General features: G+C 47.1%; 1 protein-coding gene across 4 annotated transcripts in view; it reads right to left on the bottom strand.

The window, feature by feature from the left end:
• The window catches only part of LOC101468070 (zinc finger MIZ domain-containing protein 2), a 16,138-nt gene extending 6,248 nt beyond the window's left edge, over positions 1-9,890 (bottom strand). Inside the window, exons 1-11 of one of the 4 annotated variants that reach the window (XM_024804475.2) lie at positions 9,447-9,890; positions 4,916-4,992; positions 3,434-3,548; positions 2,805-3,013; positions 2,447-2,606; positions 1,859-2,101; positions 1,616-1,769; positions 1,094-1,215; positions 923-1,009; positions 440-629; positions 1-118 (exon numbers count right to left, since the gene is read on the bottom strand). The exon at positions 1-118 is cut by the window's left edge and continues 24 nt beyond it. In XM_024804475.2, coding sequence (XP_024660243.1) covers positions 1-118; positions 440-629; positions 923-1,009; positions 1,094-1,215; positions 1,616-1,769; positions 1,859-2,101; positions 2,447-2,606; positions 2,805-3,013; positions 3,434-3,548; positions 4,916-4,965 — 1,448 coding nt within the window. In that variant the 5' untranslated portion in view covers positions 4,966-4,992; positions 9,447-9,890. The other 3 variants (XM_024804472.2, XM_024804473.2, XM_024804474.2) reach the window with 3 other exon arrangements.
• Positions 9,891-14,730: the final 4,840 nt, after the last annotated feature.

A 14,730-nucleotide genomic window follows, 5' to 3' on the forward strand; every position in this document is an offset into this window, starting at 1 on the left:
GACTCTCTCAGCTGGAAGACGTGGTTGCTGACGGCCAGGTTGTGCTCTAATCTGAAGGGCTCCAGGACCACGCCATCTCTCACTGGGAAGGTCAGCCGCAGGTCGTCGCTAGGGTTACCTGTAAACAGGAAGTCATCAGTCACACACCTGCACATTGACTTGGAATCAGTGGGACAAAAGTAATCAGGTTATTTCACAAACAAAATTTGGAACATTTTCCTGATAATCTCAAGACCTGACTGATCATGAAACATTATTGATTGATTATTGTTATTGAAGATTATTGAAATAAACTTTGATTATGAAACCAAATGATGTTAATCTGTTTATTATGGTGGACTAATCAGAATATTTCCCTCAGATAAAGAGCTTCATTTCATTCATGACCTCAGTTTGACTCAAGCAGCTGGTTCTAATCGATGATCGTGTGTGTGTGTACCTGTCGGCGGGGGAGGGGCCAGGCCAGCTATGTTGGGTTTGATGTCAGGCAGGAAGGGAGAAGGCGTCGGCTTGACGTCACCGCTGCCAGGCGACATGTAGGGCGGAGCCATGGAGCTGCTGGGGGTGACGGGAGGTGTTGGGTTTCCCGGAACCGGAGAAGAGGGGTAACCTGGCAACCCTCGCCCCGGCTAACAGACGGCGCCGGAGAGACGACAGAAAACACAAAAACCTTATTTCAGCATGTGCGCCCTCACTTCCTGTCACATGTCTCCTGCTCTGTGTGTTTCTGATTATGTGTGTGCACCAACACTCAGGTTAACACAGGGGTCTATATGACGTCACAGAGGCGGGGATAAAAGCCCCACCCACTCATTATTAAGGAGGGGCAGCTAATAAGAAGAAAGCTGTGTTAAAGAGGGAGGAGCCAAATCAGGCAAACACTCGCAACGAACACAGACACACGTGTGTGCGCGCTCCTTACCCCTGATGGCTGGTTGAAGGAGTTGTACACTCCTCCGGCGCCCCCTGCTGTCAGAGTGTTTAAGCCGCCCTGCCCGTTAAACTGGTCCTGCTGCACAAACATCAGCTGTTAATCAACAGGTGATGGCACTCAGGACTCCATCGCTCCAACAACACCGTTATAGCTGCTCACCTTGTAGTACTGCGAACTGGGGGGTCCAGAGGGGGGGTACTGAGGTGGGAGGGGCATTTTATGGCTCTGATAGGAGGGGGAGGAGCCAGACCGTGGTGGGGCGGGACCTGGACCAGCGGGACCTGCAGGAAGACGAGGAGAAAGCACACCTGAATAATCAGAACACGAGGTCTGCTTTCCATCATCAGCTGTGGTGAAACCTCCACCTCACACCACCTGGAAACACCTGCAGACAGGGTGCAGTTAATCCTGTTTGATGGCGTCATGTGACGTTAAACTTCAGGAACCATGTAAAACAACACCAAAGAAAACAAACACTTCCCAGGCCCGTTCTGCTCCAGCGTTCCCTGTGAGCTTTACTGTGGCGTGGGCAGGTACGAGGACCCAGCACCTGCACACGGTTCACACCTGTCGTCAGACCAGCCTTACAAACCTGACCAGGCTGAGGTCACTTCCTGTCCTGTCAGGACTGGCAGGGGTGGGTTCTCGTTAGACTGACCTGTGAAACCAACAGCGTCCTACCTGGGTGGTACTGCATGTTGGGGCCCGAGTAGGGGCCACCGTGACCGCCTCCAGCTGAACCAGGCATGGATCCACCGCCACCTCCGGGACCCGGCATGACGTTCACACTGGAACCGACGGGAACGCCGTACTGCTGGGACATTCCCGGGAAGGACTGAGGGCGGGAAAGGTGTGGACACAGGTGTGAATTCACTCACTGACACAGTAACCTGAGGGTCAGCAGCACGGACTCCCGAGCCTCACCTCTGAGCTGTATGGTCGTTTGAGGCCCTGCGGGGGCCTCAGGTGTCCCTGCTGTGGTCCAGGGCCGTAGTTTGGGTGCTGGGGGACCCTCTGCGGGCCCCCTCCTGGTCCGTACATGGGGCCCATTGAAGGGGGACCTCTGGCGGGGCCTGGACCTGGGCCCATACCTCCAGGAGCCATGCCAGGAGGGCCGCGGGGGCCGGAGTGGGCCATGAACTGGTTATTGTAGGCTGGACCACCCATCTGGGAAAAAACCACGACAAATTTATCAGTGATGTCATCAAACAGGTGTCCTCAGCACAAGCTCGGCTAAAAGTGAGGAAATACTGGTTGTCTGCTGACAGAGGACAAATCTGGACTGTGCTGGAGCAGAGGCGTCGTGCTCCGGTGCCGCCAGCACCGACCTCAGGTTTAAACTCGACCCCGTCACCAAACACACCTCCACCTGTCTTTGAGACCTCGTCCCTCCCACAGCGTTTCTGTGACAGTGTTTTTCTGTTTATTCACCTGCACGAGTGGACCAGCAGAGGGAGCTCTAACCCAGGTGGGCAGCACACAGGCGCCCAGTGACCTCATGCTTCTGCTCACCTGTCCATAGTTCATCTCCTGGTTTTGTTTCTCCTGGATGGCGGCGACGGTTGCTGTAGCAGTGGCGGTTGCCGTGGCAGCAGCAGCAGCAACGGCGGCGGCAGCGGCAGCCTGAGTGAAGTCAGCGGAGCCTCGGGAGCCTCCGGGGTTCGACGGATAGCTGCAAACAAACGACATCACTGACATCACCACCTGATGTGGGACAGATAAGACCCCTCGATATCTGGATGAGAGGGCGGAGCTTAGTGAGCTGCACCCAAGCATCCGCCCTCAGGACAGAAACCGGAGCAGCAGGTCAGTTTATTTCAGTTTCTGATGCTACCGTTGGCTACAACGTGACGCTGAAGCAGACACCCACCTCCCTGTGTACCCGCCCGGTCCTCCTGTGTAGGCCCCGCCCGTACGGCCGTACATGCCCTGGGTCATGTAGCCTTTGCTGGGCTCTCCATAGCCCTGCTGGCCCATGTAGCCTCCGGGCCCGCCGGCCATGCCCGACCCCCCGGGGCCCTGCATCATAGGACCCCCGCCTGGGTTGGCCCCGGGCCCCATCACGCCTCCACCAAGACCCTGATGAGAACAGAAGTAAACGTTCATCAGACAGGAAGTGACGTTGAGTGATTAAAAATGGTAAAAAAAAAAAAGAAAAAAAAGAAAAAAAAGGCAAATGCCTGTATTTGTACAGCGCTTTACACTACATCCACCCATTCACACATCCACCCATTCACACACTGGTGATGGCAGCTACATTGTAGCCACAGCCACCCTGGGGCACACTGACAGAGGCGAGGCTGCCGGACACTGGCGCCACCGGGCCCTCTGACCACCACCAGTAGGCAACGGGTCAAGTCAAGGACACAACGACCGAGACTGTCCGAGCTGGGGCTCGAACCGGCAACCTTCCGATTACAAGATGTGGCCAACTCTTGAGCCACGATCGCCCCACAAATGATCGATAATGTCACATCCTTCTGCTTGGTGATGTCATACCTGGCTGGCCGAGGGGTTGGTGACTCCCCAGACAGTTGTGACCACGGAGAGCGATCCTGTGGGCTGATTGGTGGGCTGCTGCCAGCTGGAGGGGTCGTAGGGGTACGAGCCGTCACTGTGGGGGGGGCGGGTCCATGAGTAAAACAATTATGCAGTCTTACACAGCAGCACAAATATATATATATATATATTAGGGCTGCCACGATTAGTCGACTAGTCACGATTACGTCGACTATCAAAATCGTCGACGACTGATTTAATAGTCGACGCGTCGTTTGAAGCTTTGTAAGATCACAAAAGACGCAGGAATAAGTAGCAGGATTTAAGAGTGTAATAACGGACTGAAACAGAAGATGGCAGCACTGCATGTACAAGGATGTCAGCTACCGTTAAACCCCGAAGAAGAAGAAGAAGAAGCAGCTCTGTCCCAGAATTCATAGCGCGGCCCAGCGCAGTTTCCAACAATGGCGGCAGCTAGTTAGTTTTAATATTACTCTTATTATTCTTTCTGGGTCACAAAATAAACGTTTAACATATTTTCAGCCGAGAATGTAGCTGTGTAAACCTCAAATATCTGCTCAGTTTATCAGGACACCGCATATTTTCAAAAGCGCTCCGACGTTTTCGGAGACATCTGTTACCCACCAGCTCGATAGCTAGCCAGGGGCTAGGTCACTAGCGCCGTGAGAACACCGGACTCCCCGCAAATCGTTTTCAAACCCACCGCCGTCTTTCGCTACTCAGGTTAAATATATATATAAGTCACTTAGATAACTTAAAATGTTATTGTTTGGCTTTTTTTAGTATTTTATTTGTTCCTGAGTAAATCGGTTTGGCTGAGATTAAAGTTTTTACACAGCTGAATAAACGTCAAGCAGACAGCTGATTATCAGAAGTGTGAGATGCTCCAGAATATACTCCGGTGTCCTGTTATATTTTAGATAGCAAGGAGTTTATTAAACTTCACCGAAACAATCTGCAAATTTCATTAAAATTTAATAAACTATCATCTTGTCTTTATTTTTAGTTAGCACAGACCTTAAACACTTAAAGCTGTAAGCTAATGATAGTTATATAAGAGCAGATGCTGCTGGTGCAATAAGCTGTACGTTTTACCTCCAATGGATGATGATCTGATTAGTCAACTAATCGCAAAAATAATCGGTGACTAGTCGACTATCAAAATAATCGTTTGTGGCAGCCCTAATATATATATATATATATATATATATATATATATATAAAAATGTGTATAATTATGAGCTGAAGAAGCTTTTGTCAGTTTATTTTGTAGATTTTTGGGATCGGAGTCAAATTCATGATTTATCAATTTAAAGTGAATCCACTGAAATCTGACTCGATTGTTTCAGGACAAAAATATTAGAGTAAAAGTAAACGTGTGTAAAGATGACAGCTGTGTGTGTGTGTGTGTGTGTGTGTGTGTGTGTGTGTGTGTGTGTGTGTGTGTGTGTGTGTGTGTACCTGTGTGGGTTGTTGGCTAGTCCAGCCTTCATCTGGTTTAGAGGGTTCATGGTGGGCGGAGTCAATCAGACAGCGTTCTGAAAGACAGACAGACATCGTCTCCAATCAGCTGATTCAGACTTTGGTGCAAACTACATTTCCCATCAGTCTCTCTACACACAGACCATGACACTGCGCTGAAGTTTCTCCACCAAAGTCCATTCAAAAATCCTCCCGTTTAAAGAAACCTGCATGCACTGGTTGTATCCCTATTCAGGGTCTGCAGCCTTAAAGGCTGATTACGTCACAGCGACGCAACGATTCAAAGGCGTCCTTCGTTTCCCTGAATTTTAAGGATGGGTCGGTGTATCCTTTATGGCCCAACATATCCCAGACTTCATAGCGCGGCGGTGGGTGTGGATAATTTTGCCAAAAAAAACCCCCAAAAAAAACAGTGGACGGCTGAAGCAGGGCGGCTGCAAAGTAAACTTTTAAAAGTAAGTAGTGAATATTATCTCACTTATTTGTGTGTGAATGTTTAATAATGAAGAACAGCAGAATGGAGCTAAAATAAATGTTGGTTTCAGTTCTATGAAGCTTTGAGTATTTTGGATCAGTAGCTGCTGTGTTTGTTGCATCATATTGCTGTAACTGTTTATATGCTTTATATATTCTGAGCTAAGTTGATCTATAGTGTTACATCATATTCTATAAGGATGTTATGTGTTTGTAGACTTTCTGCCCAGTTTGACCCATTTAGCAGACGTCAGCCTGTTTAAGGCTCTGATATCTATTCTGTGTGACTTACAGCAGTTATGACATGGTCTGATTTTCTTACCCAATAAAGGAATATTTCATATATCAGTCTACTCTTCATTCTATCAGAAACAGTTATCACAGCTCCTACATTTGCTTTTTACACATGTATGTAAGCATTGAGCCAAATTTAGTAATGCCAACATATTAAAAGAACAATATTTGTCTCCTATATATAAAACATCTATATACACACTGTCACAGATGCTTGTGTTTGAGTGAAGATTTAAGGTGACAGGAAATATAAATAACTGCAACTTGAATCTTTGACACAGAGTTCAAGCTCACTGCTGTAATATATCATATTAATCTGACAATACATATCAGGGCTCGCAAAATCGCTAGCTCGACGTCCCGGGGCTAGCAATTTTTCCAGTCGGGCTACCAAGGAAAATATATGTCAATGCTTTCGCCAATGTAGCTGAGTAATTATGTCACTGGCATCGATGAGCCACTGTCAATATGTGACACTGATTGGTCAGTGACGATTAATTGTGCACCAATTCCTCTGACGTCGTCTTATCACTCATTAGCTTACTGTTCAAACGTGACAAGTGAAATCTCCCGCAGCTTAAACATCTGAGAGGTTGATCGCTGAGCGTTATGTGAGTGTGTGTAAAAGCAGCAGGACATATATTTTAGTTCTGCTGAGCCAAATAAGACAGGTCAGCGTGAAGAAGTGACAGCCAAAGAAAAGCTTACCACAAAACGGAGAAGTTATGACAAATCAGACAATGAGGCAAAACAAAAAAACAAGGATCCAAGTCTCCTCCCATGAGGAGAGCCCGCTGCAGGTGTGTTTGTAGTGTGAAGGCGGAGGAGGTTTCACACCGTGAAACGAAAACGTTCTAACGCTGCAGTGGGAGCGTCGGCAGGAGTGTCACGCGATCTGGTGACGAGTTTCAGTTTGTCTCAAACATCAGTAGGATCAGCAGGAAGCACAGATTCAGTCGTTTCAGAACCAGCAGCAGCCTGATGGGTGACCCGAGTCACAATCTGAGGTTTGACGAGGTCAGAGGAGGAAACTCAACAAACACTGTTTCACAGCCACTCTGTCACATGACGAGCTGCTGACATCACAAACTCTTCTTCTCTGCTCACAAACTGACATTAAAAAGCTGCCGTGACTCTGAGAGCGAAACAGGAACGAGGCTGGAACACAAACGGGTCATTAATAACCTGATGGCTGTGAGTACGCTGACTCCACGCACTCCACAAAACAGCGTTTATCAGGACGCGGCGTTCCTTCCTGGGGCGATCGTGGCTGAAGAGTTGAGAGTTCGCCTTGTAATTGGAAGGTTGCCGGTTTGAGCCCCGGCTCGGACAGTCTGTCGTAGTGTCCTTGGGCAAGACGCTTGACCCGTTGCCTACTGTTGTCGGTCAGAGCGCCCGGTGGCGCCAGTGTCCGGCAGCCTCGCCTCTGTCAGCTGGGCAGCCGTGGCTACAATGTAGCTGCCATCACCACTGTGTGGATGTAGCGTAAAGAGCTTATTGGTCCACAGGGACTAAGTGGTTTACAAATACAGGCCATTTACCACTCAGCTAAAACACGTCACCAATCAGACGCAGTCCTGCTGCTCATTTATTTACAGATTTAACCTTTTAAAGTCTGAAAGATCAGGAATCTTCTTCTTATTTAAAGTTCACTTTCCTGATTCGCAGTGACACCGAGAGCCGGCCAGCGTGCCCGACCAACCAGCGTCACCTGAAACCAGGCAGACATCCTCCCAGGTGCAGCAGACGTGAATACGGCAGGTGTTCGGTCAGAAGGTAAGACTCCTCGTTCCTCTGACCCACAGACACACCTGCAGCACATCACGGGCCGACCCTGACGTTTGAGGAGTTTCAGGTAGAAAACGTTTCACCTGTGGATCAGCTTGCTGCAGTCGTCACACTCACCTGCTGAACTCTGGCTGCTATGATACGAACACAAACTGCACCTCAGTGAAAACAAGAGTGTTTCTGTCCCTGCACACAAACAGCTGAGCACTCAAAGCACACCTGCAGTCACCCTCAGTGGGCGTGTCCCTGATTAGCAGGTGGACTTTGGTGTGAAGATTTCTGACAGGCAGCGTCCTGCATTCCACCAGTTCAGCTCCGCCCACTAAGCGTGTCATGCACAAACATTAAGGACTCAGCTCGAGGCAACAAGCAGGTTGTTTCAGGTAAACAGAAAGCAGGAAAAAGGAAATGATTTACACATGAGTGGAAAGTTTAAAGTCTACCAACACCTGAACTCCGCACCTGTCCATCAACCAATCAGGTAACCCTGTGTGTGCACACCTGTTTCTCCCAGCAGCTGACTCACCTGAGCTCCACACTACCTGCCCCATACCTCAGAGATAAATCACGATTAAAGCTAAACACGCATAATTTTTAAAGATGTGTTAAATGTGTATCGATCAGCAGCTCCCTCACACACACACACACCTGCTAATTAGACAAAATCCCAGAGTTTCACTCGGTAAACTTGGAGCTCAGCCTGTTAGTACAGTGACCTCACAGCAGCCATGGTATTGGCCACATGACGTCATTATACATGCTCCACCAGCACAAACAGGCCCAGAGGTCCCGTTCAGGTGAAGCTAGCAACTACAGGTGTCACCATCCACCTGTCAGTCAAAGAGGCCACGCCCCTAAAATAGAACCTTTAAGGCTTAATACAACTTAAACAGGTGAGTTGTAACAACATGCTCCCCCGTACAGGTGTTATGAGACCAAACAGTTTGTGTATCCGGCCGTAAACATGTTTGTTTCTGCTCCAAGTTTAAACACAGAAGTCTATGGGGACTGACTCCCTGCTGCCCCTGCTGGATGCTGGCAGAACTGCAGGCAGCTCAGTTGGTGCAAGTTTAAAACCTTCTCCTCCACCAGTGTAGGAGAACTGGAGCCCGTGTCGTGCTGGGCTGATGGAGTATCAGAGTGCTGTGGTTAAACAGCGTCCCCTGCTCGTGAACATGTCACTGGTGCACCGTCACAGCGGCCCGTGATGTGTTTTTTTTCACAGTAAACGCTGTAAATCGGTTTCAGTCTGCCCGCGTGCACGCCGCCCACGCATGCGCCTGATAAATGGGTTAAGTCTAATATAAGTTGCTGTGTCGTGCCGAGCCGAGCGGTGCTGTGTCCGTCACACTTCTCTGCCACCGCCTGCTGCCTCCGTCTGACCGCACAGATGGAAACAAAATGAGTGTCAGAAGACATTTTGAGATTCCTAGCGGTGTTGCAACCAGGGGGAGGAGGGGGAGCTGATGCTAACGCGCTAACTAGCAGGCAGCTCCTGCTACAGCAGCCGGGAAGTGGGGCTCCTCCGGCTAAAGCTAGTAGCAGCACTGGCTAGCATTAGCATGCTAACACACCAACAGCAGTCCCCTGCGTGTAAACAGCAGGGCTCATTTCACTGAGTACTGTTATTACATTGGATGCGGAATGAGGGCGCAGATGACTTCCGATATTTTTAATTTGGCAGATTTTTTTTTTTTTTTTTTACCGTTTCCATCCTTGTTACTCAGCTAGCATGTTGTCTGTGACAATGGAATGCTGCAAGGCTAACAGCTAACGACATGCTAACCTCTTCCTCCAACACAAAACACTCACCTGGTGTTCGGTGTAGTGTACCTGCAAACCGATCAGCCCGAAACTCATCCAGTCATCGATAATCCCCGGCCCCGCACCTGTCACGTACACACACACGTATACTAAGAGCGGGTACACGGTTCCTCCCCGCAGCCTGCCCTACCTTCGCACTCCCCCGGTGTCCGAGCCCTGTTCCGGGGCTCCGCAGTCTGCTCTTCTCGGAGCCTCCGGGGCATTAAGAACCGAACCTTCCCGAAGTGTCCACGGCCAGGCTATTCCCCCAGTAATACTCCGAATACCCGGCAAAAAAGTCCCGATATAATCCTGACAGTGAGGCCGAAATTCAAAGCCCGCAGCTCGGTCAGCTAACGCTGCCTGCCGCCGGCCTCAGCGTCCGATTGTCCGGCTTCAGGAGGTGACACCATACCCCGTAGATCCAGGAAGGTTCACACGGGAGAAGAGAGCAGATCCAGTGGGCTTAACTGCTCTACGGAGCCGCTACAGTTCGGTTCGTCTGTATCACTGATCGCTGCTGGCCATCAGGTTAAACAGTAGAGAGAGAGAGACGTTCACACAGACAGAGAGAGAGAGAGACGTTCACACAGAGAGAGAGAGAGAGAGAGAGAGAGAGAGAGACGTTCACACAGAGAGAGAGAGAGAGAGAGAGAGAGAGAGACGTTCACACAGAGAGAGAGAGAGACAGAGAGAGAGAGAGACGTTCACACAGAGAGAGAGAGAGAGAGAGAGAGAGAGAGACGTTCACACAGACAGGAAAGAGAGAGAGAGACGTTCACAGAGAGAGAGAGAGAGAGAGAGACGTTCACACAGACAGAGAGAGAGAGACGTTCACAGAGAGAGAGAGAGAGAGAGAGAGAGAGAGACGTTCACACAGACAGGAAAGAGAGAGAGAGACGTTCACATAGACAGGCGAGAGAGAGGATGTAATCCTTGAGACTCACCTGTGTGGTTGAACAGTGAGGAGCAGCAGACAGACCCGAGTCATTAGATCTCAGACAGTTTCAGTCCTCAGGTGTGCCCAGGTGTGGTGTCTGAATCAGGGTTTTAAAATGAAGTAAAGAGCAAAACACAAATTTGATTTGAAACACAGCCTGAGCTTCATGTTGGTGTGCTCACTCTGTACCTGTCCCCGGGATTTGAACCTGAGACCTTCTTCCTACACATAAAACTAGAACCTAACCCCAAGGGCCATCGAGATGCTGTGAGCTAACTCCACTGGGTATAAACGTTTTGAATCATCCCAGAAGTAAAAGTACTAATGCAGATATCACTGGAGCTTAAAGCTTTAGGTTACTTCAGTAACCCCGGTTCTCAGAGTAGCAGATGTCACACTATGGGATGCGCCTGCCGGCATATTCCTCAGAATACCTGGGCATGTTCCAGCCCGAGGCAACACAAGAAGACCCAGTGTGTCCTTGCTCGAGATTTTGTTGCCACGTATACAGAGTCATTCTCGGAGTCTACGCTTCCTCTGCTGTGAGGGAAAGATGTCATCTTCACTAGCTGGGATGCTAATGATGAGGGATGCAAGTTAGCTGGTTTGCTAGCCTTTGCCAAAGGACAACGGCGTTAGCTGGTGTGCTAAACCGTGCAGATAGGAGAGACGGGCAGAGGTAGCTAGTGCCCAGTGACGGGAAATAATGCTAACGCTCCTGGCTGTGGAAAGTTAAGCTAGTTAGCCTAAGAAGGCTTAGCTAGCATATCTCAGCCAAAGAAAGCTGAGATATGCTCGGAAGCGTAAAGAGTTGCTTATCTTGAAAAACGACTATGTAATAGCGCAGGCTATTTAAAGGTGAATGTCTGCCCAACATGGTCGTTGTGATCATCAGCCAATCAGGATTGGCAGAATGAGATAAATGCTACTGAGGAATCTGCAGGGAGGCACATCCCAAGGTGAGACACTGAAACAAAGCGAAATGGATGCAAGGAATGAGAACTGAATTAAGGTGGATCACTTTGAAGGTACTTAGGTAGATTTCGCTCCTCATTACGTAACAAACATTCACCACCAGGGGGCAGCGTGCTATCTGCAGTAATCTGGTTGTTCAGTCTGACGTCACTAGCCGTGTCTGGGCCTAAACTCCGCTGCAGGTCCATATATCAAACGATCACTGTGGCATTACTGAGAGTTGAAAAACTGTCTAAAGTCTTTCATCTTTAATAAAATGATCAGCGTTCTGCTCTACCAGGTGTAACAATTGAGTTTAACATCCAGGCATCCATGAAAACGGAATTTATGACATTTAACGGAGTTAGAAGTTAGCAGGGAGTTAGCTCGCTAGCTTCTATCTAAATACAATATAGCATGTCCTGACTGCGGGGTTTTGGAAACAAATTCAAACGTACAGCTCTGTTATCACTTCCAACATAAATGAAGACAGAAAACTAAACAGCAGTGATGTTTGTAGGGTTACTGAAGTTTGGCTAGCTGGTATATAATGATGTGCTACGTGACCGCTAGCGACACAGCTATGTTAGCATAATATAAACAAGCTAACTTTTTTTCCACTCGATAAAAGTTAACGTGAGTGTTCTCGGTGGTCAGGAACAAATGTAATCGCATGGCAGGATGCTGTAAAAGGACCAAACTTCAGCCAGGAGAACAACTGAGATAATCCATCCACAATACGAGGTTAGTCATTCATATACTGCTGCATGGGCTGGGCTGTAGCTACATCCTAAGGTTTTAAAAACTGAGCTTAAATAAATGATTAGCGGTAATAAAAGCCGAGGGAGGTCAACAGGGATCACTGACTGTTTTAGGAGCTTTTTGAGATCAAATAGAAGAAAATACATAACATTAAACATGTTAACAACACAAAAGCCATATTAAACGCAGACTACTTTAGACCCGGAAGTAAGATTCGTCGCGTCATCACTGAACAACCGGATAGGAATAACAGCGTTACAAGTAACAGCTTTTCAGTAACGAGTAATCTAACTAATTACTATTTCTATTGTTACAACGCCATTACAGTTACTGACAGGAAAAGGCGGTGTGATCACATTACTGTTTTTCAACAAACAGACGGTTGAAGCTGTGTCCAGCTTACTGCATGTCAGTAATCTGGGCGCTACAGCTTTAAGCAGCTGCGCAGGCTCCCATGAGTGGAGCAATCACTTTCTGCCCGACGATCACTTTCTGGCACAACACCTGTTGCTAAGGGGTCAAAACAATTGCAAGAATAAAGTAGTCGTGGTAAGCCAATCACATGACCACTTCAAGATGACAAAGCAACAAGGTGACATATAAGCAAAACAAAAACCTGCCTTTTTGTGTTGGTGGAAAAATGCACCACATCAACCAATCAAAAATGATATGGCAACATGACATTTGGTTGTTTAGGAAGAGAGAGAAGTTTTAGGAGTGACAGTGAGAGCGAGAGACAGTAGAAAAAGAGGGAGAGCGAGTTTTGAGATGTGAGAGATTTGTGACGTTTGAAATCTGAACTGAACTGAAATCATTTTTTTCTACTTGTGGACCAGCATGATGTCACAGAGAGGGCGCAGCTCGAGAGTGGTTTAGGCTGAGCACTGCTCCTCTACGGAGTCCCACAAGGCTCCATTCTGGAGCCCAATGTTTTCTCTCCCTCTAGGATCATTTCTGAAAGATACATCATCTCATTTCACTTCTGATGATTACCAAATCTATTTGCTCCATAAAAGAAATGATGGCAACTGATTAAACTGTAAAAAATTAAGGCCAAACCTTTTATGACAGTCAGACTGAGGTTGTGATACTTTGACAAAGTTGCTCCAGCAGTTGGACCTTCGTGTGAAAATGGACTTTGACCTAACACTAATAATAATAATAATGGAGTGGATTTATATAGCGCTTTTCAAGGCACCCAAAGCGCTTTACAATTCCACTATTCATTCACTCTCACATTCACACACTGGTGGAGGCAGCTACAGTTGTAGCCACAGCTGCCCAGAAGCGAGGCTGCCATATCGCGCCATCGGCCCCTCTGGCCAACACCAGTAGGCACTGGACAATCAGATTCATTCTGTTGTGAAATTAGGTGTTTACCTGTTGAGACTTCCAAGGTCAGGCCCTCATCTTTAAATAATTTTAAGTTATCATTATTTCATTACAGCTTCACTTGACTGTTGTTATGCCCTTTACGTTGGTAAATATCAGGCCTTCCCTTTCACTCAGTCCAACATGGTGCCCTCTTACCTGAACCCGTAAGCTGTAGCCTCCTCCATTCTGGCTTCCTGTGCTTTTTAGGATCGATTTTAAGATTTTGTTTTTTTAAATGTCCTTCAAGGTCACAGAGATATGCTGCCCAGCTACTCCTCTGTTCCAAAGCCTACACTTAAGAATGAGTCGCTGCTCCATGTTCACATTTTTATTCTTTGCCTTTGAACTTGTCGTGAGAGCTTATGAATTCAGGCTGTTATATCATCACTTGTGTTTTTGCAATTTGTGTGTAACCTTTTGTTTCTTTGATCAACTTTGTTTTGAAATGTGATTTTAAAATGAATTTGGATTTTGATCTGAATGGTCATCTGAGAATGAGGCTGGCCTCGAAGAGGGAGGAGCTAAAACAGCTTGTTTTGAATTTAAACTTATGCAAAGCTACCGTGGGAGAGACCAAAACTAAAACCACTGATGTTCCTGACACGCTGCAGTGCACCATTTTGACCAGCCCGTGGCACTTTCACCTTGTTCAGGTTTGTCTTTGAGTATAAATAAGACTCAAATATTTCAAAACTCCTGACCAAGCAAACAGCACCAGACTTCATTCAGAATTTACCCAAATTAGCACAGTTTAGTTCCAGTTTGTTTGCCGTTTTTGGCCCTTCAGAAACTTCCTGCATGTGAATCAGATCAAATACGAGTAAAAGTCCACTTACCAAACTTTTCTTCCAGAACCTTCCATCTTCACGCAATAAAAATCATATTTCTGGCATAAGAGTGAATTATTTAAAGCCAACAGTCTTTCACTAAACAGTAACAGACTTCATCAAATTTTTGACCATTTTTAGACTCATCCTCTGGTCCTTCCAATGGTATAAAATTAAACTTCCCCCCCCCCTTTTGTTAAATATCAGTAAAATCAGGTAAAGCATCTGCATTTGACTTCTGGGAATAAAAACACAATCCTGGCTAAAACGCAGCATGTCATTAAGTGTTGAACTGAATTATTAAAAAACGACCAGAGTCCATTCAAAATTTCACCATTTTCAGATGTTTTTCATGATGTACTAATCAAAAAAAAATGACAGTGGCTCCAGTGCTTGAAATAGTATAATTGGGAGTTTAGATTGATTAATCTAAACTCTGATTAATCAGTAAATCTGAAAACAACTTTAACCTCCTGTCATGGCTCAGCAGAAGATCAAATGTGATCGAACAGAACCTCAATCCATTTAAAATAATCTGATTTAACACCATACTGTACTCATGGGGAGTTCTGTAACTT

This window comes from Maylandia zebra, linkage group LG12 (genome assembly GCF_041146795.1).
Source record: "Maylandia zebra isolate NMK-2024a linkage group LG12, Mzebra_GT3a, whole genome shotgun sequence".
Taxonomy (NCBI): Eukaryota; Metazoa; Chordata; class Actinopteri; order Cichliformes; family Cichlidae; genus Maylandia; species Maylandia zebra.